This window comes from Chelonoidis abingdonii, chromosome 7 (genome assembly GCF_003597395.2).
Source record: "Chelonoidis abingdonii isolate Lonesome George chromosome 7, CheloAbing_2.0, whole genome shotgun sequence".
Taxonomy (NCBI): Eukaryota; Metazoa; Chordata; order Testudines; family Testudinidae; genus Chelonoidis; species Chelonoidis abingdonii.
The window spans coordinates 102,439,264-102,465,181 of record NC_133775.1 but is presented as its reverse complement, the minus strand read 5'-3'; the positions used below and the strand labels follow the sequence as shown (position 1 = coordinate 102,465,181).

General features: G+C 43.7%; 1 protein-coding gene across 1 annotated transcript in view; it reads left to right on the top strand.

Moving 5' to 3' along the window:
• COL23A1 (collagen type XXIII alpha 1 chain) overlaps positions 1-25,918 on the top strand; it is a 340,946-nt gene that overhangs the window by 214,049 nt on the left and 100,979 nt on the right. Inside the window, exon 3 of the mRNA XM_075068309.1 lies at positions 21,902-21,957. Coding sequence (XP_074924410.1) covers positions 21,902-21,957 — 56 coding nt within the window. The remainder of the gene's footprint in view (positions 1-21,901; positions 21,958-25,918) is intronic.

Sequence of the window (25,918 nt, the reverse complement as noted above, 5' to 3'; positions counted from 1 at the left end):
TCGACCTCCCGTCACGGTCGTAGGTCCGGTGCTCTCCATACCGCCACGGCTCGCCGAGTACCTCTCGCCGGCACCGCGCAGGGACAGCTACTATGGACGCAAAGATATGGTCCAGTCTGCTTCAGCTCCCCCGTGGCCATCCCGTCACACGTCCGCCTCCCCGTACGCGGACAGCGCATCCTATGGAGGATCAGACACTCAGGTCCATCAGGACCAGGGGCCACCGCAGTGGTCCTTTTGGACACCCTGGGCCTACCACCAAGCCCAGGGTGAACCATCGGCCAATCACGCTCGGGTCATTCTGAACACCGGCACCGGAGGCCACACTCAGTAGACCCCCCTGCTTGATACGGAGACGGGTGCTATACAGGCTCCAGAACAACATGATGTTCTGGAGGCGGAGGTCCACCAGGAATGAAGCTTCGGTCCAGGACCCGCTCGTTCCAGGGTTGTTGTCATCATCTTCCCCGGATGAGGCGGTAGCAGGCACTTCCTCGTCGGGGCCTCCCCCTATCGATCTGCGGAGCGCACCAGAATCTTTTGCGGCGCGTAGCCCAAAATATCAGCCTTCCTGTGGAGGAAGTCCCTGAGGTAGAGGACCCAGTGGTCAGCATCCTCTCAGCAGAAACGCCTACCAGGGTGGCCCTCCCATTCTCATCGATCCATCCAGGCCAGAGCCGACACCATCTGGCAATCTCCGGCCTCCATTCCACGACAGCCAGGGGAGTGGAAAGGAAAATACCGGTGCCTTCCAAGGGTTACGAATACCTGTATGTGCACCCAGCCCCTTGCTCGTTGGTGGTTACAGTCGGTCAACGAGCGAGAGCGCCACGGCCAACAAGCCCCGTGCCAAAGGCCAGGGAGGCCAACGCATGGACTTGTTGGGCCGAAAGATTTACTCTGCTGGAGGGCTTCAGCTCCGCGTGGCGAACCAGCAGCCCTTTTAAGCCGATACTCCTTCAACACCTGGGAGGCGGTCGGCAAATTCACGGAGCTGATCCCACAAGACTCCTGTCAGGAGTTCACGGCCCTCCTCGAGGAGGGAAAAAGGGTTGCGAGAACCTCACTGCAAGCCTCGTGCTGGACTCGGCAGATTCGGCGGCTAGAACAGGGTCGCTCTCTGGCATAGCCATGCGGCGCATATCCTGGTTACAGGTATTCGGCCTACCGCCTGAGTTGCAGCACACCATACAGGACTTGCCATTTGATGGGACAAGGTCTTTTTTTCGCAAAAGACAGATCCCAGACTACAGAGTCTGAAGGGATAACGGGTATCATCATGCGCTCACTTGGCATGCATACCCCTCAAACTCAAAAAGACGGTCGTTCCGCTCTCAAACCCCAGCGCCCCTACCCACTCCACTTGTCCGCGACAGGACTTTGGCCGCAGACATGGTTCGTATCAACCGCAGACGGCAATCGGGCCCTCTGCTGGGGCAACAATGCCTGGTCCCGCCAAGTCATTGGGACCCAAGTCCAATTTTTGAAGGTGCGCCAGGAGCAGCGTACCAATTCCCCCTCTCCGGATCCGCTCCAATTTTCCAACCGCCTTTCCTCGTTCCTCCCGGCGTGGTCCCAGCTAACTACGGATCGTTGGGTCCTGCGTATGGTGGAACTTGGATACCGTCTCCAATTGCTCTTCTCGCCTCCCTTCCGTCCTCCCTCCTCCCGTCCCTCTTCAGGGACCCCTCTCACGAGCAACTCCTCCTGCAGGAGGTCCAAAGCTTCTATCGATCGGAGCCATAGAGGAGGTACCGGAGGAGCTAAAGGGCAAGGGGTTCTACTTCCCGTTTTTTCCTGATCCCCAAGGCGAAAGGGGGCCTTCGGCCCTCCTAGACCTACGCGAGCTGTGTTCTGAACAGGTTCATCAAGAAGTTCAAGTTCCGCATGGTGTGCCTGGGACCATCATTCCTCCCTGGATCCCGGCAATTGGTACGCCGCTCTCGACATGAAGGACGCATACTTTCATATTGCAATTTACCTCCCCACAGGAGGTATCTTGCGCTTTGTGGTGAATCGAGTTCATTATCAGTTCACTGTCCTCCCCTTTGGACTTTCGTCGGCGCCCCTCGGGTCTTCACGAAATGCATATATGGCGGTTGTCGCCGCTTCCCTCCACGCCGTCATCGGATTTACGTGTTCCCTTACCTGACGACTGGCTTATCAGGGGAACCTCAAAGGCTCAAGTCACCAGCCATTCGACACCATGAAGAGCTATTCGCAAGTCTGGGCCTGATCGTCAATCTGGACAAGTCCACACTGGTGCCCACACAAAGGATAGAATTCATCGGGGCAGTGCTGGACTCCATCCTTGCGACAGCCAGCTTGCCCCCGCACCGGTTTCAAGCCATAGTCTCCCTGGTCCAGAGCCTGCAGAGGTTTCCCACAAATACCTCCGCCCGTACTTTGCCTGGCCCTTCTGGGACACATGGCCGCATGTGTCCTCGTTGCAAAGTACGCCAGACTGCGAATGCGCCCGCTACAAGCCTGGATCGCTTCGGTCTACCGACGACCGAAACAGGGACGCCTTTAGACATGATTAAACGATTCCCACCGGGAGTCCTCAGCTCCCTCTTCCGCTTTCCTCGATGGTGGAAAGGTCACCGGTATGTGTGCGGGCCTGCCCTTCCGCCACCGCCCTCGCGTCCTAAACGGTGCATCTGCGCTGGGCTGGGGCGCACAGCTGGGGCCCCGCGTACCCGGCCTTGGCACCCCAAGAGCTGACTTTTATCAACGTCCGAGAGCTCAGGGCAGTACGCCTGGCGTGCCAGCGTTCCTACCACCTACAGGGCCTTGTGTTGGAGTATTCACGGACAACACGACGGCCATGTATATAACAAGCAGGGAGCACTAGGTCATCTCCTGTGTCAGGAAGCGATCATTGTGGGAATTCTGTGTAGCCACTCCATAGACCTGGTGGCTCTTTCTCCCGGGTCCGAAACAGCTCGCAGATACCTGAGCAGGTCCTTCCTCCACACGAATTTCCATCGACCAGACGTCCCTCCATTCAATCTTCCGGAGGTGGGCTTTCCCAGATCAACCTGTTTGTGTCCAAAATAAACAGGAAATGCCAGGTGTTCTGTTCCCTACAAGTCGCTTCCGGGCTCCCTGTCGGCGCTTCATGATCCCGTGGTCAGGTTGCCTTTGCTATGCCTTCCACGTCTTCCTCGTCCACCAGTGTTGCTCAAAGGTCGCAGGGACAAAGCCCACCTCATCCTGATCGCGCCGGCTTGGCCGAGACAGCACTGGTACCCAGACTGCTCGACTGACCTGTCGGACCCGATCCCTCTGCGCTGTGGCCGGACTTGATCACGCAGGACTTCAGGCTTACACCGGACCTGCCGTCCCTCCACCTGACGCGTGTCCTCGTGGTTAAACCGTTGGGCTGAGCTTTCCGCGCAGTGCAACAGTGTGCTTGGTGCAGAAGCCTCCACGCGGCTCGATACCTCGCGATGAAGCGCTCTGCTACTGGTGTGCGCCATGCGTCACTACATGCTCTGTATCAGTCCCCCATCCTGGATATTTGGTGTTCAAGGGCGGGTTGGCTATCTCTATGCTGCGAGTCCACCTTCGCCTATCTACTTCCATTGGGGGAAGTGGCAATACCGTTTTCTCACCCGATGTCTTCCAGGTTCTAAAGGGTTTGGAACGGTTATACTCGGTCAGCCCCCTACCCTACCTGGGACCTTATTGTTCTAATAGGCTCATAGGGCCCCCTTCGAACCTTGGCCACTGTTCGCTGCTGTAGCCTGTCCTGGAAGACGGCTTTCCTAGTCGCCATTACTTGGCTAGGCGTGTCTCGGAACTCCGCGCTGACTGTGGAGCTCAATATACCGTCTCCATAAGGAGACAAGGTACAGCTGCGACTCACCGTCATTCCCCCAAGTCGTCTCCGCCTTTCGCTGAACCAGGACTCTTTCTGCCGTTTCTTTCAAAGCCGCACGCGTCGAGACGAGAACGCTCCATACCTTAGACGTCCGGAGGCTCTCGCATTCTCATCGCGGGGACCAGCCCTCCGTCATTCACCGCAGCTCTTTGTAGTGGTGGCGGAAGTCATGAGGGCAGGGCAATCTCTCTCAGCGCATTGCGTCGGGTCACTCAGGTATCGCGAGTTGCTATGCTTGGCTCAAGTCCAGCCGGGCCATCTCACGCCCACTCTACGCGAGCTCAGCCTCGTCTGCTGCTTTCTTGGCGCATGTTCCTGTGCAGAAATCTGCCGTGCGGCCACCTGGTCTTCTGTCCACACCTTTGCGAACCATACGCATTGGTCAGCAATCTAGAGACGATGCTGCTTTGGCTCAGCGGTCTTGCATTCCGCAATGCTCTCTCCAACCCACCGCCTAGGTAAGTCTTGGGATCGCCTAACTGGAATGGATTGCAGCACTCGAGAGAGAGACGGTTACTCACCTTTGTAACTGTTGTTCTTCGAGATGTGTTGCTCATATCCATTCCACGCCTCCTTCCCACTGTCAGAGTAGCTGCAAGAAGGAACTGAGGAGCGTCGGCGGCAGGGGTATATATTAGGCGCCATACCGGCGCCACTCCAGGGGGCGACCTGCCGGCCCACGGAGTGTTGCTAGGGTAAAAGTTTCTCCGACGAATGTGCATGCGGCGCGCGCACACCTAACTGGAATGGATATGAGCAACACATCTCGAAGAACAACAGTTACAAAGGTGAGTAACCATCTTTTACCTCACCCACCTTGTTTCTCTATATAATGGATACTGTATTTCCCATAAAACCTATACGTCATTTCCAGATTTTATTTTATTTTTTAATTAAAAGCATCTTTCCCTGCTGGTCAGACTGGTTAGAAACAGAGTTATTCATGATCCTCATGGGGGAGGGGCTCACTGTAACTTTAACTATGTTTTCAGGTAAAGTTCATGTGGCTAAAATCCTGTTTAATTTGTTGGAAATTCAAGAACTAATATATTTCAACACAGCAGAATCAAAGCTGAGAGAAAAACCGCATTAGTTTTTTGGGTTTTGTTTTTTTTTTTAACTTTCCTGTTAAAATTTTTCATCATGCATTTCATTCCATTATCAGGACTAAACTATAAGAACGCTGCTTGCGAACAAATATAGCATTTGGGTTTGGGCCAGAATTTCTTTGAGGATAAATTTTTGTGTGAAATGAAAGCCAAACAGCTGCTCACAACTTGGGTTTGACGAAGTGATCTAATGCTATTGCCCTGATCTCAAATGTGAAGCTAAACGATTTCTGTGCCAAAGTCTCTGTGCCAATCTCCTAGTCCCATTTTGTCAGAACAAAGCACATTGTCTGGAAGAGAAACCTTTTGGTTTGATTTTTCACATAATTTAAACTTTAATGGGAGATCCCAAAACTGTTGGGAGACTTTTTTCCCGCACGCACATATCCTGAGTATTGGTAGGAAAATAAGTGATCCTTCCCACACTCCCAAAATTCTGTGTCTGCATATACACATCTTTCCTCTTTAAAATGCTACGAAGAAAATATTCCATCTTAGCCACTGTTGAACTTGACTTTCACTTTCTCTCTACTTAGTTATTCTCTTTTCCCAACTTTTTTCTATCCTTGGTCTTCTTCAGTTTTCTTCCCTCTTATCTGTCTCTCTTCAGACTTTCCCCAGGCTGCCCTTTGACCTTCTTAGCCTTTGGTGAGTGAATTTTAGCACTGATAAGCAAGGTTTAGGCATCTGAGCCAGATGTAATGCTGGCAGGTGCTGTGAGAACTTGTCGTTGTAGGTCTGCCAGTCCATCTTAGCTGCTTTCATGCTGCAGCGCTGGGCCTGTTTTCTGAGCACAGACTGCCAGTTGCGCTGCATTGTAACAAATTATGTCTGATTTTTATTGCGTGAAGATTTTTCCATGAGGAACTTGAATGAGACCACAAATCAAATTTGCAACCAGGTCTCTAGCACTGAAAGGTTAGTTAGTACATTAACTTGCTAAACTACCTGTCCCTAGAAATACCGCAGTCTTCAGGGAAGAGCTTAATTTGGAACAATGCAGCCATGTTAATGTTAGCAAGTGGTTTTGTAAAGGTGTTTTGATGAGAATTATTGCATACAGTAGAAAGCCAGGAGTTGATATATCTGAGGTAGAAGGCCTCGCAATAGGACTAATTTTTCCACATAGATGAATTCCTGTATTCTAAGTACAACATTATTTTTGAAGATTACAAAAATAAAGTATTCTGGCTCAACAGTTTATCTCAGAATATGAACTTAGACCTACGGTAGCTCATTTCAGAATGTAATGTCACACTGCCAAGAAGTGGGTCTCTCTCTATCTTGCTACACCACTGGCAGCATATCCCCATGAACCTTCTCAGCCACATACTGTGTATCTGCAGAATACACTGTTTGATACTCGCCTTGCACAAAAGGTTTTGATTTCCAAAGAATCTAAAAATAAATTATTGCATACACATTGAGATGAAATGTGTAGCTGGAATACAGCTATATTTTTAGTTTCTGCAAGATTTATTACAAATGAAGTAGCAAAAGGTGAGGGGAATTTAAATTGTTGCCAAAATCTGCACCTTGGTTTAATAAGTTGTTAACAGAAAGAAGGTGTGCTCTTCTGGCATAGTTCGCAGCAATCCAGTCTCATTACCAAATATTTGCTAAAAATACTTCATGTAGCTCTGTTACCATTTTAATTGCAGATAGAAATTTGCATTGAATCATGCATTATTTTAACAGTGAGGGTAGTTTGCTGCTGGAAGAATTTACCAAGGGTTGTGGTGGATTTTCCATGACAGGATATTTTAAAAAACAATATATGCTCTAGTTCAGGCACTGCTTTTGGACTGGAATCAGGGGTCAAACAGCAGGTCAAACTAAATGATCGTGATATCTTGCTCAAGACACCCAGACCTGTGAGCCACTGTGTCACCCCTGCTTCCTCAGCAAGTGAGAGCTTTGCTGCTGCCAAGGTGCCTGTCAGCTCTCTGACACACCAGCCCGTCTGCTCTTTAGGAATCTGCCAGTCTAAACCTTCCCTCATAGGTAGTAGTCAGTGAACGCGAGTTTCCGCAGAGACGTCTTTCTGCAGTGCCCAGTCCCTCTTTCTGCTTCCAAAGAAACAGAGCACACGCCAGCCTGTTAGGTTAGCTGAAGACTCTCACTTCACTTTAATACACAGCACTGAGCGGGTTTTGTAATAATCAAGAACAGATTTATTAACAAAGAAGAGAGATTTCAGTGATACTAAGCAAGAGAAAAGGACACAGGTATGGTTACAATTAACCTTATTTCCAGTGACTAAAGTTACAATCTGTGCCTAAGCAGTTTTCTTTCTTGCATCAAGTTGCCAAGGAACCAAACCAAAGGGTTCACCAAACCAAAGGGTGCTGTTCCCTTTATTCCCTAACTGATGGATAACTAAAATGCCTTTGGGCTCCTTGAATATTACCCAAAGTCTATTGTCTCTGCCTCCAAAGCCAGAAAGGATTACTGAAGTGCAGATTCTGTCCCCCAGTGTGCTCATTAACCCCCGGCTTGATAGCTTTGTTCATTGTGTGTGTAAATATGCTTTCATTGTCCCCTGCCAATAATGAAGCCAGTCAGATAGGTAAATATGCATCCCTTTACCTAGAGCAGGCTGGGTTCATGTACTGCCTCCCAAACACATTTTAAGAACCTATTTCCAGCACAGAGCAAGGGGTTGGACTAAATGACTTCCTGAGGTCCTTTCCAACCCTGATATTCTTTGATTCTATGAACTCTTTGTACACGACTCATACATACATCACTCAGTGATTTTTCAGGACCAGTGTGTCACCAGTTTATGTACGATACATGACACCTTTTACATACATATTATGACAACAATGTGTCGGGAGTAATGAGTATGCCAGGTCTGATATGAGTTAGTGTTGTGGGCCTTCTGCCAGTTGGCACTGAGGGGTTCCCAGGCTCATACATCCTCTTTTACAATGCAGCAGCAAGGTCAGAGTCCTGTTTCCTGAACAGGGCATCTGCCATTATATTTTCTTTCTCTTAATGTGCACAATTTCCATTTCATATTTTTGCACTGTCATGCTCTACTGGTGCCTTCTGGCTTTTAAAATCTGTTAAGTAGTCTACTAAGTGTAAATTCATCAATTTTTAGGGCCAGAACCGACCACTAGATCATGTAATCTGACCACCTATATCACAGAGGCCACAGAATTTCATTGTGACTCCCGTAATGAGCCCAATAACTTGTAGTAGACTAAAGCAGATCTTCCAGAAAGCTCTTCTGTCTTGATTTGAAGACTTCAAGACATGGAGAATCTACCACATCCTTAGTAGCATATTCCAGTGGTTAATCACCCTGTCTCGATGAAAAAATCATGCCTTATTTCTTATTTGAATTTGTCTGGTTTCAACTTCCAGCCATCTGTTTTTATGGCTTTCTTTGCTATGTCAAAGTGTCCTGTTGTACCTAGAAATTTCTCCTTGTATGGGGAGGGAGCGGGTGTTGGAATGAGAGTGAGTTTGTGGAATTTCCTGCACTGTATAGAAAAGTTAGTTGATCCCTGGAACTAGAAAGCAATTACAAAATCAGAGTTTGGAGATAGTGACCATTAAGTAATGGTGTTTGAAAATATATCTGCCAATACAACTACTATCCAGCTTTGAGGTAAAGGTTTGGGATTGCCATAGGTCTGATGTATTCCTCCGAATTTGTGATACGCTCTGAGGGGAACACCTTTCTCATTGCCAATATGGTAATAATGCTTCTGAAATGTATGGTTTTCTTTCCCCAGACTTCACTTGGTTCTCTAGTGAATGGAAGCCTGTACTAGAACATCAGCAACTTTATGTGAACATTGTATGTAAAGGCAGGGCAGAAATTGGTGTGTGTTTTGTAATTTAAAATACAATTGAGTTCTTCTTCCACATTCTCTTTTAAACACACACACACTCACACACACGCAAATACAAGCAAATACAAGCAAATATTAAGTGTGTCTGTGTTCATGTTCATTTTAAAACAGTATGTAAGTTTGTGCATGCAAATTTGGTGCAGCTGCCAAGCAATTGGTAAGGTGCAATGTCACAGAGGCTGAGTGTCCCTGCTATAAATGAGATGCTTGCTATGTTAGGAATATCAGAATTTTTGTTTTTAAATTATTTCTTTGTGAAATTGAAATTTGTTTTAAGAGAACTCCCTTGACTAGTAGCGCCAATGTTGCACATAGGTTTGGTTAACTCTTCAGATTAGATACATCTTATGTAGCTTCAGGCATCAGAATCTCTTGTCTGGTGTTCTTTAATCCCAAATAGCTATCGCTTTTTCTCCTAAATATCTATCATCTGTGTCCGGTTCTCCGCTAAGTGATGAAAGATGTTGGGTTCTTCAGTAGATAGTGCTGTAACTTCATTATACGGTTCACTATATATTTTATACAGGGTAAACATACTTAGAAACAGCCTTCATTACCCATGTTTTAACCAGAGCAAGACCCTAGATTTATTTGTATTACTTTCTGTGTTCATTGATAAACTTAATGTATTATGATTTGTATATCTTCTACTTAAATTTCATAAGCCTCATCAGAAATAGCTTGCTGCTCATTTCTTGGCTTGATTAGAGAGAGTTCCAAGTCCCCTACAGAAATCGAAACTGACATTATTAATCTTCAAGATGAATTGTCACCGTTTGCGTTGACCTTGTGGATTGGGGGCATGGAAATGTCAAAGGGCTGTATTAGTAGAATCACAGCATGTCACTTTAGAGCAAAATTTCTCTCTGACTATTATTCTCAAATTTCCCTTGACTTATACATGCAGTAGCGTGACCTGGCACCATCATGTGGTGTTGCTAAATCTACATATGGAATAAACATACTAACTATGGTGCTTCCATTCCATGTGTTACAAACATGGAAGCATTTTTCTCTTCCATAAGGTATATTTATAGAAATAATTATTAGCATTTCCAGAAGCCATCTAAAACATTTTTTGCATGAAACTTATATTACTCTCGATCCTTTATTCAAAGAGTTCAGGTTCTTACTAGTGATGCTTTTGTGAAGTAACACGTGTGAAACATGTTAATCCTTTAAAGGTTAAAATAAATATATTCTGCATGCTGAAGGCATTATGATGGGATTTTGGAACAGAAAGGAAATGTGATGTTTTTAACGAGTTTTTAAAAGATGTTGAATCTGGGCTATGAAATAGTGCAAGATTGGATGAATTTTGAAACAGGAAAACTAATTTTGTTAAACATCATTTGTAACATGAATGATAGCTGCTAGTACTGCCCATGCAACCATCATGAGCTTATATTTAAGATAAATCTGTCTGTTTTCTGCAAGCTCTTTATGGTTTGCATTTGCCAGGTTTTTCTTTTAGAGAGTGTAGAGACAGAGTATAGAAAATCTTGTCAAAATTCTGTACTGCCCATTGATTGTGTCCTTGAATGTGTTCGCTCTATATGGAACAATGTTTTTAAATACAAAGACCATGTTTTTTGGTTTAAGCCTTTATCATATACGCACTTGTCTGTGTGTTCTGGGGATCATTCCTGGGATATATAAACCAAGGCTGGCTTTAGGCCTATTCCACCAATTCCCCCGAATCGGACCCTGCGCCTAAGAGGGCCCCGTGCCCAGTGAGAATCCCTTCCCTGGCTAGAGGCGTCTTTTTAATTTTCACTCACCTGGCGGTGCTGTGGGTCTTCAGCGGCACTTCGGCGGCGGGTCCTTCAGTGCCACCGAAAACCTGGAGCGAGTGAAGGACCCGCCACCGAAGTGCCGTCGAAGACTCGGAGCACCGCCCGGTGAGTACAAGCCCCACGTGTTTTTTTACATGTGTTTTTTTTTTAGTCATCCCTGCCAGGGTCCTGTCGAAACTGTTCGAATTGGGCCCCGCTCTTCGTAAAGCCAACCCTGATATGAACCATTGCGCAGTCCATCTGTTGTCATAATCTGTTGTCAATTTGTCAGTGATTGATGTGCTGTCACATTGAATAATACTGGAGATTGAACAAGAAAATTTCCTTTGGTGTGAGATTACATGAAGCTAATGCACATGGTATAAATTTCCTTAATTATTTAAATGGCCCGAAAATGCGTCTCTTACCAAAGATGAGCCTAACTTTGTGTCAGTTATAAGTACCCCATTAGAGTTTAAAAATATGACTAACTTGACTTAAGTAACTTAATACCCTAAACAGATAAACAAACTGTATCATCTTATAGATGTTATGGAAATATCTTGCAGTTCTAGGAGCGATCAGGAAAAAGAATTGCAATGTTGCCACTTACCAGAAACACGCTAGCTATATGGAGTGTTCTCCACATGCACGTACGCCTGTTGACTGTTTGTAAACAAGCTCAGAGTTGGTATGTGCACATCTGCTTGCTCAGCTAGAGCAATCCTTTGCTTTGTATACTTAAATAAATCCATCAACCAGAATGGCTTTCCAGTGTGTGGTCTTGTGGTGTTTTTGCCACTAAAATTCTATTCTCTACCCACAAATTCTACCTATATGTGTTGACCAAATGTATCAATTTGATCTTGCTTGTAGTTGAGGAGGAGGCATAGCTCAATGGTTTGAGCATTGGCCTGCTAAACCCAGGGTTGTGAGTTTAATCTTTGAGGGAGTTACTGAGGGATCTGGGGCAAAAATCAGTACTTTGTCCTGCTAGTGAAGGCGGGGGGATGGACTCAATGACCTTTCAAGGTCCCTTCCATTTCTAGGAGATAGGTATATCTCCAATTTTTTTTTTTTTTTTCTGGGAGAGAGAGAGCTCAGTGGTTTGAGCATTGGCCTGCTAAACCCAACATTGTGAGTTCAATTCCTGAGGGGGCCATTTGGGGAACTGGGATAAAAATCTGGGGATTGGTCCTGCTTTGAGCAGGAAGTTGGACTAGATGACCTCCTGAGGTCCCTTCCAACTCTAATATTCTATGATTCTATGACCATGTGGTGGTGATTCAAGTTACTGTGAGAATCAGTCACCCACACAGTACCCTTGGCACTACAAGTGACATAGTGTTGATGGCACTGTGTGTATGGTCAGTTGATTCTTATCAAAGCATGGAGAGCAAATTCCTTCTTATGTACATTATAGGATTTCTGGTTGTTCGCTCTTCTCATTGTTGATGAGTGTTAACCCATTTCCCCTTGATGTAGGGCAGAAAATGGAAGTCTCTTTCATTCCAGACTCAAGATGATGCTATTATGTTTGATTTGCACCACCGTTGAGACATAGCGCAGTGCCACATGAGACAATGGAATAATATCATAAGATTCATATTGTGCTCTCAAATAACAGGAGTTTGCCAACTGGTTGTGATCACTGACTTATACTGGCAGAATCTTCCCGGGCACATGTTGAGTCCTGTGGTGATTTGCAACCCACTACTTCCACAATACAGTGGGCTCCTAACAAATATAACTCAGAACCATATATCTATACTTGTACAGAATGGTATTCCTTAGTGCACGCTGAAGTTTATTTTGTGGTATCTGTTTATTATGGGCATGTCTAAACTTAATGGTAGATTGGCACTGCTGCAATCGATGCAGTGAGTGTTGATTTAGCGGGTATGGTGAAGACATGCTAAATCAATGGGAGAGCATTCTCCCATCTATTTGTGTATTCCACCTTCCTGAGAAGTGTAAGGGAAGTCGATGGGAGACGCTCTCCAGTCTACACAGCGCAGTGTAGCCATCCCGGTAAGTGGATCTAACTATGTCGACTTCAGTTACGCAACTTCAGTTATGTGAAGAACGTAAGTTAGATCAATTTACTGCAGTAGTGTAGACCAGACCTGTGTCTCTACTATAACCTATCTAAAATCATAAGGAGCTCTTATGTGACGATAGCTCTACTTTGGTGTTTGGGCAAGTTATGGATACTAATAGACCTTTTGGGATAAAACAAGAAGACCTTATGCTTATTATTTATTGTTCCTATAGTAGTAGAACCTAGGAGGCCTAGTCATGACACAGGGACCCCCAATTGGGCTAGGTTCTGTATCCACATAACAGAAGAATGGCCTCTGCCAATAAGAGATTTCAATCTGTTTAATTTTGATCCAAATCCTTTTAGAGGCTTTGAAATGCCCAGATGAATGTTTCTATTTTTCATTTCCCGCTACAATGGTAAGTGGAACTCTGTTCTTGTAAAATTTTCCAGGCCAGTTTTGCAGACCTAGCTAGCAAGGATCTGATAGTTTGCAGGAAGATCTAAACTTTTCAGTGTTTATTTTAACAATTTTGAGGCTTTCCCATTCTTTGACTGAAATGCTGGATTAAGTTTATCATCTGAGTTGTCAGTTGCCCAAGTGCAATGTTAATTAATGCATTTCTTCTGAATAAAGGGACAGATGGCACAGGATTCTAATTAAGTTACTGCCATGCAAATCAGTTGCATTGGAAGCTTCTGACAATAGTTTTCATTTAGTAGTGTTCAATTAATGAATTCAGTAACAAACTGTGAGGGTTCTAGGAATCTAAAAGTTGCTTCTTGTTTTGGTCTGATAAAAGTAGAATTTGGGGGCCTTGGACTTTGAGGACACACAGCAAAAGCTAGTTTTGGGCAGGGCTTTTGGAGAGAGCTATTGGTGTGTTCCTGGAGAATGAGGAGGGTTGGAAAGGTGGTTTCTTGTAGTTGATTTGCTTGTTAAAGTGAGTTAATTGTTTCAGTTTGGTTGCTTTTTAATGCCTCTGGGTGTCATTAAAACATCAGTTAAGCATCAGGAGCTTTTGTATAGATATCTTCTTTACTATTATTTAATTCTAAATAATTAAATAATGACATTTGTAACTAATGGAAAGTAGATTTTCTTTAGGAATGCAGTAAGTTAATCTGTCATTGCATACACTGTATTTACCTGATGGGTCTGATGAATGGGGAGCGCCATTGTGCTGACAAAGAAACATGAAGCGCTCTGTGTGTGTGTGTGTGTGTGTTTAGTTTATCAAAGATTTTCAAAGTGATCAGCCTCATCCTGGATTTGTACTGAAGCAGCTGTCTTGAAGCAAATGTGGGAAATAGAAATCTGTCACTTAAACGTTACAACTGCATATGGCAGGATGCTCAGCTGCCAAAACATAAGCGTCCTCTTGTCTTTAAAAAAAAAAAAAAAAAAAAAAAAAAAATGAATTCCATTTCTGCCCTCTACCTTATGTGTTTTGTGCTGCAGCCATGCTAGGGTGTTATCTGAAAATAGCAAGAGAGACAGCAGTCATAACAAAAGAAGGGAAAAAATCAACCTAAGTGCAATTGTGGCTTTATTCCAGTTACTTCTTAACGTCTATCTTAAATAAAAATTCATTTTTATCTTGGACATTAATGAATAAAGAAAAGAGTTGAATCCACTGACAATCTGAAGAAGCTGCCTATTGTGGGTAGAAAAGAGAACCAATTTCCTAAAATATTTATTACAGCATTAAATTCTGCAGTTTTACGGCTCAGACTTGCTTCCATTAAAAGCAATGGCATTATCTCCATTACTTCCAAAGGGAGCAGGGTTGGGCTTTTCAGTTGTTTAAACGTGGTAAAATGCTAACATTCCACTTCAGTGAGCTCTTCAAATGATCAGAGATGTTTTATTCATTGCAAAAAGTTTGCTTAAGGTAAGAGGAATGGGAGTTAACCAGAATTAAGAAAACCAGTTATATTGTGGGATGTCCCCAAAGATGCCTCTGGCCTTCTAGATGAGCTGTAATGTCTTTAGTTAAAGTGCATCGCTCTCCTCAGTCTCAGTGAACATTTGATGTCAATTTACTGTTGTTTGGTTTTCCTTAAAGGATGAAATTCGCTCTCCAGATAGGAGATAAGCCTACATACCACATAACCCTCTCTTTGTGTTGGCCCTCTGCACAGGAGTGAGTTTCAGGCTATGTGAATAGACTGTGACACCTTGCCCACTCGGTGTTCACAAGCTACTGAAACATAGAACATGTGATCTCTCCTGATCATAGGACACATTTTATCCACCCTGACCTCCATGCGATCCCATTGGAATCAGTGGGACTGAGACCGTGAATGAGAGAGGATTGTCTTGTTTCCTTTCTTCAATATTATGTTACAGTTGGAGGAAAAGTCAAAATAGATTTCAAATGTGTATTTCCAGCATGATTAAATCAGTCTTGTAACCAGTAGTAATTGGGCAGTGCAACGTATGGGAGTAAAGGCTTATTCTCTAGGGCTGAGAATAAATGGGTTTTGAATGGGAAATTGGGATTATAATTTACCGGTTTTCCCAGACCAGACAACGCTGAGCAATTAAAACTAATCTATTGTCTGCCTTGGTGCTTACATAAACCTTCAGGTGTCTCAAGTTGGGAACCCCACATCAGGAGTCACTTCAGAAACTCTTGGCCTAAAGGTAGTAAGTGCAATGTGTTCTTTTAATGGTGCTGGTCTCATTTATCCTCAAGTCAATTTTTTTCAGAAATTTGGTCAGGAAAACCCATGTGACTTGTTCTGTGGCTCGGTAGATGGAAATGTATTTCCCTGTACTGAAGCTATTTATGCTGATTTATCCCAATTCTGCTCAGAGAACTGTGAGTGAAACTAGGGATGCCAGAGTTTGTGAAATACTAGTTTATTGGAAAGGGATTCCATAATATGGGGGGAAAGAATTTTGATAACCTGCAATTAAAATAACTGATACATCTTTTAAAATATGTCGGCCTTCAGCTAATGCAGTTTTTCTTTTGTTAACACTCCAGCAAATGCTACAGGATGTGTGTAACACCTGAAATTGCAATTACAGTGCTCTTGTGGAAGACATGAAACAAATTGAATGAAGGAAAATGTATATTTCATTTGTTTTATTCAGTTGTTTTATCTAAGGTTACATGATGTAAAGTTGGATTTTTGAAGTATTGAATACTTTTTTGGCAGCTGTCATAAGCAGTCATACTGCCTTTCGTTTTCACATGGATGATGCACTCAAAGGAGAGGGGATTTTGGTGCTAATTAAAGACAACCTTAGTCGATATTTTCAAGTTATTGATGATCCCATTATTACTGATGTACGGCCAAACTGAAGGGGAAAAAAATGCCACAGTCACACATGGAGGTGTAAGCAGTGCAACCTAGCGGTCAGAGCAGGAGTCTGGCCTAGTGGTCAGAGCAGAATCAGAGGGCAGAACCACTGACGTAGTCAAGAGACAAGCCAATTGTTAGAGCCAGGAAGCAGGAGCCAGAACAGAACCAAAGGGCAGAGTTGTAGTCGTGATCAGGAGTAGAGAGGTAGGCAGGGACTAGGGCAGGAGTGGAGCAGAAGGGGTTGAAGAAAGGGCCAACAGGAAGTAGGAAATAGATCTGGTGTTGATACAGGAGTAGAACACATTGAGCACCCATTGTATTGCTACAGGGTTTAAATGGTGATCAGTTGGCTCTTCTGACCAATCAGGGAGCACAGTCACTTAGTGAGGGTTTATTGGGCCCAGTGGAGTCATTGGGTTGCAAAGCAACCGAACCCAAAGGCAGTAGAGTTCCTGACCCCACTAGCGCTTATAAAATACAGGATAGTGTAACCTCACTATAAGATCTACCATGGGCCTCTAAAGCAACAAATTTAGTAGGCAACCTTGTTATCTATTAAAACACACGCAATACACTGAAGTTGGGAATAACTTATCTTTCTTTTCATTCTTTGCTAAACTAGAAACATTTTTGAAAAACTTAGAAGAACACAAAGAAAATTGAGGTTTTATAATTCATTTGACGATCATTTTTTAAGGATTATAAATTGTTGTTTAACCTCATGTAGTTTGATGCTGGTTCAATATAATTAAGATTTATGTTGCATTACTGTCACTTGTGTAATAACTATGCATCTTTTTCTAACCTCATCGGCCATCCCATATCAGTGCTGAATTCTTTATTTACATTTTCATGCAATATAGTTTTGGAGAGAAGAATTAATACAAAGCATAAAGCCGTCTATTTCTAAACATCTTGTCACATTCAAACTAAACAGTCTTATTCCAGCGCATGAGACATGAGCATTGACAATAGTGAACCATTAGTAGCTTTCTAGTAAGACTGCAAGTTTAGTAACTGGAATTCAAGAAAAGAGCATGAAAAATGTTACTGTCTGGAAACATTTACGAGGGATAGCTGATATGCACAATGAAATAATTGCCATTCAGTAACAAGGTAAAAAGTTCACACTGCAGTGTAGAACAGACTAGTTTGTTATATTGTGTAGTGGTCATTTATACTGTCTAACATTGGGCTAGTAAATGAAACATGGAAATCAACACTGTTTTAAAACTCATAATGAACTGTAAAATATTGGGAAAGTTTAAAGCCATACATTTTCCATCAGTTCAGTAAATTATGGCTAGTTGAGCCAGTCTGCCCAAGGGAGTTGCAAATAGGGCAGTGCGGTGCCAGACCCGCTCAATGAACTGCCATAATTCTCTCCATACTAGGAAAGCAGGTCCCATTGTGCCACATGTGGTTGACTCTTTCCCCCTTGTAATCAAATCAAATCTGGTCCCTTGACCTTTGTCTCCTGTGCACATTCCTGTTCTTGTGATAAGGTATAATTGGCACTTGTCACTGATATTTTATGGACAAACTCCTGCCCACCTTATCCTCGTAAAAAGAAAAATAAGGTAAATTGGGGTTCTGCAAAAGTAAGGTGAACAGGATATATCACTACATGACCAAGTCTGTGATGATGCGGTTGTATGCAGGCAAAACTCCCATTTGAAATGAATGGTAGCTTTAGTTGTGGGTGAACTTTCAGCCCTGGGGGCCTCAATCTTTAGTCTAATTTTTGCTGCTATATGTTTCAAAACGAATAGGGCACAATTAGATGGAGAGGCACTAATTTTGTCTGTCTTCCACCCCAAAAAATCATATTTCAAGAACCGACCTGCACTTGAGGCACATTAATTATTCATTGTGAGTAGAGTTGGGCAAATAGCTGATTTTTTCAGTTCACTGGAATTTCCAAAACATGAGAACAAAACTGGGTCAGGTCATGCTGCAAATGAAAATTTTCAGAATTTTTTGTGAATAGAAAAGTTGTTAAAATAAATAAACAAACATTTTGTTCAAACCAAAACTAAAACGTTAGTTCTCAGGCCACTGTAACCATTTTTTTTTTCACACAAAAGCAAGTGGCTAGATTCACAAAACCATGGGGGGAAGTAAAGGAGGGGGCGCCCACCTTATGCCCTCTAGTTAGGGCATTCCCCTGGGATGCGAGAGACCCAGCTGCAAGTTCCTTGGTCCAATTACCATTTATTTATATGAATTGGAATGGCTTCAACAGGGAGACCCATGCCAGAATAGTCAGTAGCCCAGTAATTGCTTGTCCTTATGATCACCCGGAGGAAATTCTGGGAAGGCACTGGAAGACTGTCAGCACTCAAGTCATTTAGCCTGCACCCACTCTACAAAGTGGGGGGGGGGGGTTACCAGCATCCAGGATCTAACCCACACCCTCAGCCAGGCCACCTAGCCTGGGTTGAAAGCACCACTTAGCTGGGGTGAGAAGGTTTTGTGTGTGGATAGGAGTGGGAAGCAGTTAGAGGCAACTCAACAGACCCTTAGTGTGGGGCATCTCCAGGGTGTGCCATGAAATGCTGAGCACGTGGGTTTACTATAACACTGACAGACCCAGGTCGTCGGCAGGCAGGATTGAACCGGGAACCTTGAGAGTTAGTGTATGAGCCTCTACCACATGAGCTAAAAGCCAACTGGCTGTTAGCTAAGGCTGTAGAGCAGACTCACTAATTGCTCTCTAAGTGGTCTCAGTGCCACTAGATGGGACAGAACACCACACCCAGGAGGTACGTGGCTTACATTACCACTTAATAAATAATCATTATTGTATAGTTAGCAAACTTGCCTCGGATCCTGTTTCTTTTGCAGATGCAATTACATAGTTTGTATTCTACTTTGGAAATAGATTTTATATCACTATGCCAGTTCCACCTAGAGATATGATTTAGGACCTTCCATTCTCTTCTGTTCGTCTCTTTTAGGTTGAACTGGTTAAAACCTTTTATTCCCCCTTCCTGCCCGCCATCCCAGGGTCTCTAGCCATTCTTCAAGTTGTCTTTATCAATCAGTCCTTTTTAAATTAAAGTGAGTCATCTCAGAGGATAGCCTGAACCAACTGATTGGTTCAGCACGCCAAATAAAGTGGATTGTTTCATATGGCTTCACTTAGAAGGAAGGAGAATTTTGCAACATAAGTCCACTGTTCAGCAATCAGCATAAGAAAACTGCAGTGCAGTTTTAGCAAGCTGTTTAAGCATAAAGACCAATTTACCTTCTCATTCCTTGGGGGAAAGTTTATGGTTCATGGGCAGAAGTCAGGGTAAAAGGGGTCTGTGATGCTTGCTCAGCTGATATCCATTGGCTATTCAAGTTATATAACAGAGTTTTTGAGACCACAGCTCTGCAAAACTGAGCAGTTTTGGGTCACAACATTTTGTGTGAACCTTCTTGATTTTGGATTCAATCAGACCCAAAGACTCAAAGCAAAACACAACTAAAAGCAGCTATGGGTTGAAACCATGCAGAACCTACAATCCATCCATGGTTTCCAAATGAAGCCAAGACCCTGCATAGGTTCGCTTCAAACTTGGACTAGGTGCCATGAAATGTTTCTGAAAACCTGGACAATGTTTTCGGTTTACTAAGGAAAGTTCCTTTTAGATCAGTGTCAGACACCGATTCTTTCAGAGTACAGAAAAAGGTCTAAAGTTCTCCACTGTCTTGTTTTGAATGCGGGTATTTGGGTATAAGTTCAGTAAACTCTCCCCCCCCCCCCCAAATATGTTAGAAAATTTTGAAATTTGTCATCTTTTGGAGTAAAAACTATGGAACCACATACTGCAGTGAATTAAAACTATGACCATTTAGCTAATGCTATTTTTTAATTTTATTTTATTTTTGGCTAGCAAACCTCTGGAACCTAAAACAAAAAGCTTTGCAGATCACAGGAATGATGGGTAGAAATTAAAAATCCTTTCTTTGCCAATGGAATTGGATTTCTTGATACTGAAGAACACTGAAGAGTAATATCCTTCTTTCAGTTGCCTCTGGAATGTATGTTTGTGTCAATGGGAGGCTTGCAAATAAAATGATTAACAACTTGGTGTGCTAAGAATGGGAGCTCCAGAGCTTGGCTAGGGACTCCATTATTTATTAAGAAAAGGAATCGTTCATGCAAATTGTGAGTTCTTTGTAAAAGCAGCAGGAATATTTAATGACTCTGTTCCATTATCTCTCTCCCCATCAAACAACAGTAGGCAGGGCTGGAAATAGAATAGCCACATAATTGGGAAACACTGGCGTTTTCCTGATGCAAATGAGCAGTGCTGTTTCTTGCTTTTTATTTTTCATTATCTGTGTCAGACGGTGAGAACTTCTCCAGAACCAGCCTACTAAGGGTAGACCACCAACTGCAAACATGTGTTTTCTTTCGGCCTCATTGTGCAATTCACATGTCTCAAGGATCATGAGAATTGTCAGCTCAGAAAAATGGCTGCTTTATTCCAACAGGGCAATTGCAAAATATTATATAACAAGAATGCGACAGGTTGGACACTGCACCCCACCATCCGGGATGCCACCTGATGTGCTGAGGTTTAACTGAGCCTCTCCTGCTCAGCCAGCCTGAGTTCCTCTCCCTGCTGTGCTGGATTAGGCTCTCTGGCCTCTGGAAGCGCATACGCAGGCAGGGTCACACCACACTGCAGACACAGACTGAAGTCAGCTCTGTGTGAGAGGGCTCCCCCAGCACTCGTGTGCGCACCCCTTTTGGGAGACAAACCCAAAATAATACTGTCTTGCACTATATAGAAATATCTGTACAGCGCAAGCTCATAAAATTTGCCCTCTTCTTCAGTGTGAAGAGAGATATGCACAAGACTTCTTGCCTCCCTCCCCAGTTAGAATTTGCATAAACTGGGTTTAATAATAAACAAACAAATTTTATTAACTATAAAAGGCAGATGTTAAGTGGTTCAAGGGATAGCAAACAGAACAAAGCAGATTACTTTAGTAAATAAACAAAAGCCACAAACTGATATTGACACACCAGATAGGTAGGATACAAATTAGCAAATTCTCACCCTGAGCAATAAACAGGATGGCAGATTCTTAAGACACAAGTTGCCTTGGCTTTCCCAGGTTTTCATACACAGGCTGAAAATCCTTCCAGCCTGGGACCATCACTTCCCACAATTCAGTCTTTGTTCCTCAGGTGTTTTCAGGTGTGGTGTTGTTGTAGGGAGAGTGAGGGTCCCTCTTTTATATCTTCCCTGCACTTGGTGGAAGCTTTTTTTGCTGTGACCTGGGTCAAACAGTTCCCATTGTGTAGCGCTATCTCTGAGAGGTTTCTATTGGACACAGTTCCTGGGGTCATCCTTATGCTTGTGTGCATTTCTTCAATAAGCCACTAACATTTGGAATACAGAGACATGGTTAATATTCCCAGCTTCAGATACAAAAATGATACATGCATGCAAATTGGATGAACACATTCAGTAAATTATAACCTTTCCAATGATATCTTACAAGACCCATCTTGCATAAAGTATATCTTAGTTATACCATGTTCATATCATAACCATATTTCTATGAAGAATGTGGGGTGTAACATCATAGAGAACTCCCCTCCAAATGGAATGGGAAAGGGGAAAGCATTCCCTTCATGTGCTGTAGCAATGGATCAGCAAAGAGAGGCATTTTCTCCAAAACAATTTTTTTGCGATACTGGACATACTACAATGTGTCTTTAGTGCCTATTGTTTTTCACATGATTCATAGGGGAGGATGGCGCAGATGTGAGGAAGCTTTGAATTTAAAAGGAATGGCTTGTTGCATATTCTCTCCTGGTCCTGCTGCCTGTGAGGTTCATTTCCTCTGACAGTGATTTCCATGTAATAAGTAGCTCTTTTCTCTCATTTCCACAGGCCCTCCAGGAAGGCGGGGAAAGCCGGGACGACGAGGAGAACCTGGTAAGCCTCATGTTTCCTCCTGTGGAGTGTGGTGCGGTGCACCCAGGTTATAACTGGAACAGTACTTAAAAGTACTTGAACTGCTTGATAAAGATACTAGCCACCTTTATCTAATTGACCTGTGAAAGGAAGAAGTTCCATCTCCAGTGCACAATAGGTTATCTATTGGTGTTAAAACCCTTCAGCTCTATTCTGACCTAGCCACAGTGACTTAAAGGGGCACTGCCACATTGATTACACACGTGTGTGTCTGTGTGTAATTTATTAGTCTGCTGTTTTTCCTTTTGCCATGTGTGCTCCATTCGTTTTCAAAGAAAGGACAGGGAGAAGGGAGATAGGCATGTGAACAGTCATAGCAGGTAATAATACAGAGAGAAATATAAAAAGCACATATATAGTGTCTCAGGAACCGTACACTGGCTTGTTATTTTAGGATTACTTATACATTATACACCTTGTATGGTCTATTAAAATGTTCAGAGACTGGGAGTCAGGAAAGAGTGAATTCTAAGCCTAACTTCTTGTGTTGGTTTTGGACACACACTCTTGAGATTCATGTTCACCCATAGCCTTTACCTCAACTAGCTAACTCGTATAAAAACTATAAACTTTTCGTCCTTCGCTAGGATTTCTATTTTTGTTAGTCACCATGTTTTAGCTAACTCGAGATAAGAACACACCTGTCTTCCTTGTAAAGACTGTTTTTCTGCCTCTCTTGTGAAATAGGGCTAACGCTGCATCAATATCAGCTTCAGAAGGGTATTGTTTGCTCTGTGCTTTGAAGCTAGAAGGTTCTACAGAAGTAGAGTGGAATGTAGTTGGTTTTGGGAGGTAAAAACATATCTAAAGAACTACATGGAGTTTGTGAACATTTATATAAATTAAAGGTGGATGAAATTTTTGGCCTCCCAACCTTGACAGTGCCCTTTTAATTTGGTCTAAGCAACATGGTGCTGTAAATATGTATATTTAATTAGCAACAGGGCTTCTGTTTGCTGTGCCTTGGAGGTAATTTCCTTTCAAGGGCAAGCCAAAAATATTCTCAGATGGTGCAACATCTGTTGCTGTAAGTCAGGGGTGGGCAAACTATGGCTCGTGGGCCGGATCCAGCCCATGAGATTGCCCCCCCATGGCACCATGGGCCCTGCACTGCTCTCAGAAGCTGCTAGCTCCATGTCCCTGGGCCCCCCGCGGCAAAGGGGCAGAGGGCTTTGTGTGTTGCCCTTGCCTCCAGGCACCGCCCCCCCCCCCCCCCACTGGCCGGGAACAGGAAACCACAGTGAATGGGAGCTTTGGGGGAAGTACCTGGAGGCGCGGCAAGGGCAGCACACGCAGAGCCCTCTGCCTCTCCTTCCCCAGGGGCCGCAGCACCCTTTAGATAAGTGGCACTGGGTCAGAGCCCGAACCCCGCCTGCCCCCAACTCCCTGCTCTGAGCCCCCTCATATGCCCTGCACCCCAACCCCCTTCCCTGAGCTCCCTCATACACCCCGCACCTCTCCTCTTCCCTAATCCCTTGCCCTGAGCCCCTTCCTGCACACTGCACCCTCTCCTACACTCCACACTCCCTCCCACACCCCAACCCCCTGCCTTGGCTCTGCGTACAATTTCCCCACCCAATGTGGCCCTCGGCCCAAAAAGTTTGCCCACCCCTGCTATAAGTTCAAGCTGTTTATATCCCAAACTTATGTAAATACTCAGCTATGAACTTCTAGATCACACATGATGGAATTAAGGGTAGGTAAATTTCGTATCAATAAAAGTGCAATATGGTATCAGCCTGTGGAACTAGTGCTGCGGGAGAACATATAATCAAATACTTGAGCTGAATTTTCAGAACAGACTGGATAATTTTATGACCATCAGTGCTTGCAGTTATGAGGAGGTGGAGCAAGGTAAATGATGCACTCCAGGCCATAGAACTGATTGCCATAGAGGTCAGGAAATCATTTCCTTCGCTTGCTCGCTAGAGGACATCACATATTGGGGCAGGTAAACATCAGGGATTGTTGCAACCAGCAAAAGAATATTGGACTTCATGGAACAGCAATCCAATCTGCTACAGTGAATCCTGTTCTGCTTAACTAAGCCCAACTGTCGAGGTGGAGTATCCTGTCGTGTGGTTTGGATTTTTTAATGTTGCACTCTGCTCCATAAAGTTATTGGTTGACTATAAGATTCAACCAAGTGCTAACTGCAACATTCAAACAGTGAATCGTGTTTAAATACATCAGTTAATTGAATTTGCTCTTATGACATTGTCCATCTATTTAGTCATCAAACATTTTAAAGACATCACTGAGGCTCAGGATGCTGACCTGTGAGAATTCGTACTCAAACTACACTTTAATGTTTCATGTGAACTGCCTGAAAATACAATTACTGTGATGCTAGTAGCAATAGTATTAAAATACCATCTAGGGTCCCCATGTGAGATCAGGCCCTCATTGTGCACTGCACAGGCATGGTAAGAGACTAAACTTGCCCCAGAAAGCTGCTTACGTTTTACATATACAGCACCAAAAGAGAGAGAGGAAGTGCTATTATCTCTAATTTACAGGTGGGAAACAGGCACAGAGAGACTGTGATTTGCCCACGGTGATACAGGAAGTCTGTGGCAGAGCAGGGACTTGAACTGAGGTCTCCTGAGTGCCAGTTCAGTGCATTAACCACAAGAATATCCTTCCTCTTAAGGAACAGCAAACTGCCCTGGGATCAGAGGATAACCAGCAGCGGAATTATAAAGAATTAATGAGACTTAAGTATGTCTCTTTAGATTTTTCTGTAATTGAAGAGGGAAACCAAGGAGAAGCTGTAGTTATTTTTGGCAGGGAGGCTCCTAGGGAGCACACTTGTGGTAGATGGTTAAGCTATGCCTTACTCTGAAACGGAACAAAAGCACACAACGCAATACACTAGATACAGCAAAGTGGTTAAACACAGCCTATGTAATGAAGCCCCTGAGAATTGTCATGCTGTATTACAGATATAAAGAAAGGCAAAAGAGCAGACTTCCCTCTGCATATTGGTTTTGGCATAGCTGCCAAAAGTTTGTTTTCATAGATAGCTTGAACATATATTTATATATTTGTTTCAGAATCTTACCACACATAAACCAGGTCCTTGTTATTTCACCACAGCTGATAAATGGGAATAAAAATTTGTTTGCCTAGCATGATAGCATCCCTCCCTGGAGACGCTATGTGGTTACAACTTCACAGCCTCCAGACAAATACTGTCTTATTGCCAGAAGGCTCAGCCCTGGGGGAGGCCTTTCTCTGGCAGCTGTTAAAATTGTGATGTTAAAGCTTTCTAATACATAGGAGGCATTCAATAAATTTGTTTTAAAATCAAGCAGCTTTCCACAGTGATGTTGGAGAGATCAGCCTGGCTCCTCCAACTACACCCACTTCTTGATTTAAAACACAACTGAATTCCATTTCTTTTCTGTTTAGATTCGGACAGTATAAAAATTAACCAGACAACTATAAATGAATAGGAATTTACAAAGAATTTGTCACTCTTGAAGCACACTGAAGACAACTGATGATGGGCATTGTTTATGGGGTGGATAAAATACTATTTTTAAATTACCTTAAAATGTCTTTAGAAAAATTAAAGTACTTAAAGGACACGTCTGAACTGTGGTGTCATTGGGCCAAATGCAAACCAAAGTTAGGTGGTAAAACTGCTGATATTCTGGCCATGCTAGCGCTTCCACCATTGCTACTCATGATGAAACTGCACTGGTGCTAGACAAACACTGGGTAAAAGTGCCAGTGCAGCCAAATGTAAATAGGTTCACTCTGCTAATCTGCTTGGAATTCAGCAATTCTTACCAAACCAGATAGGTGCTAAATACCACATTCCAAAGGGATTATCACCTTTCCCTCCCCTCTGCTCTTACTGACTGGGGACAAAAAGATAAATTGTTTCTACCTCATGAGGGGAATTCCTGGCTTCTGGTCCTACTG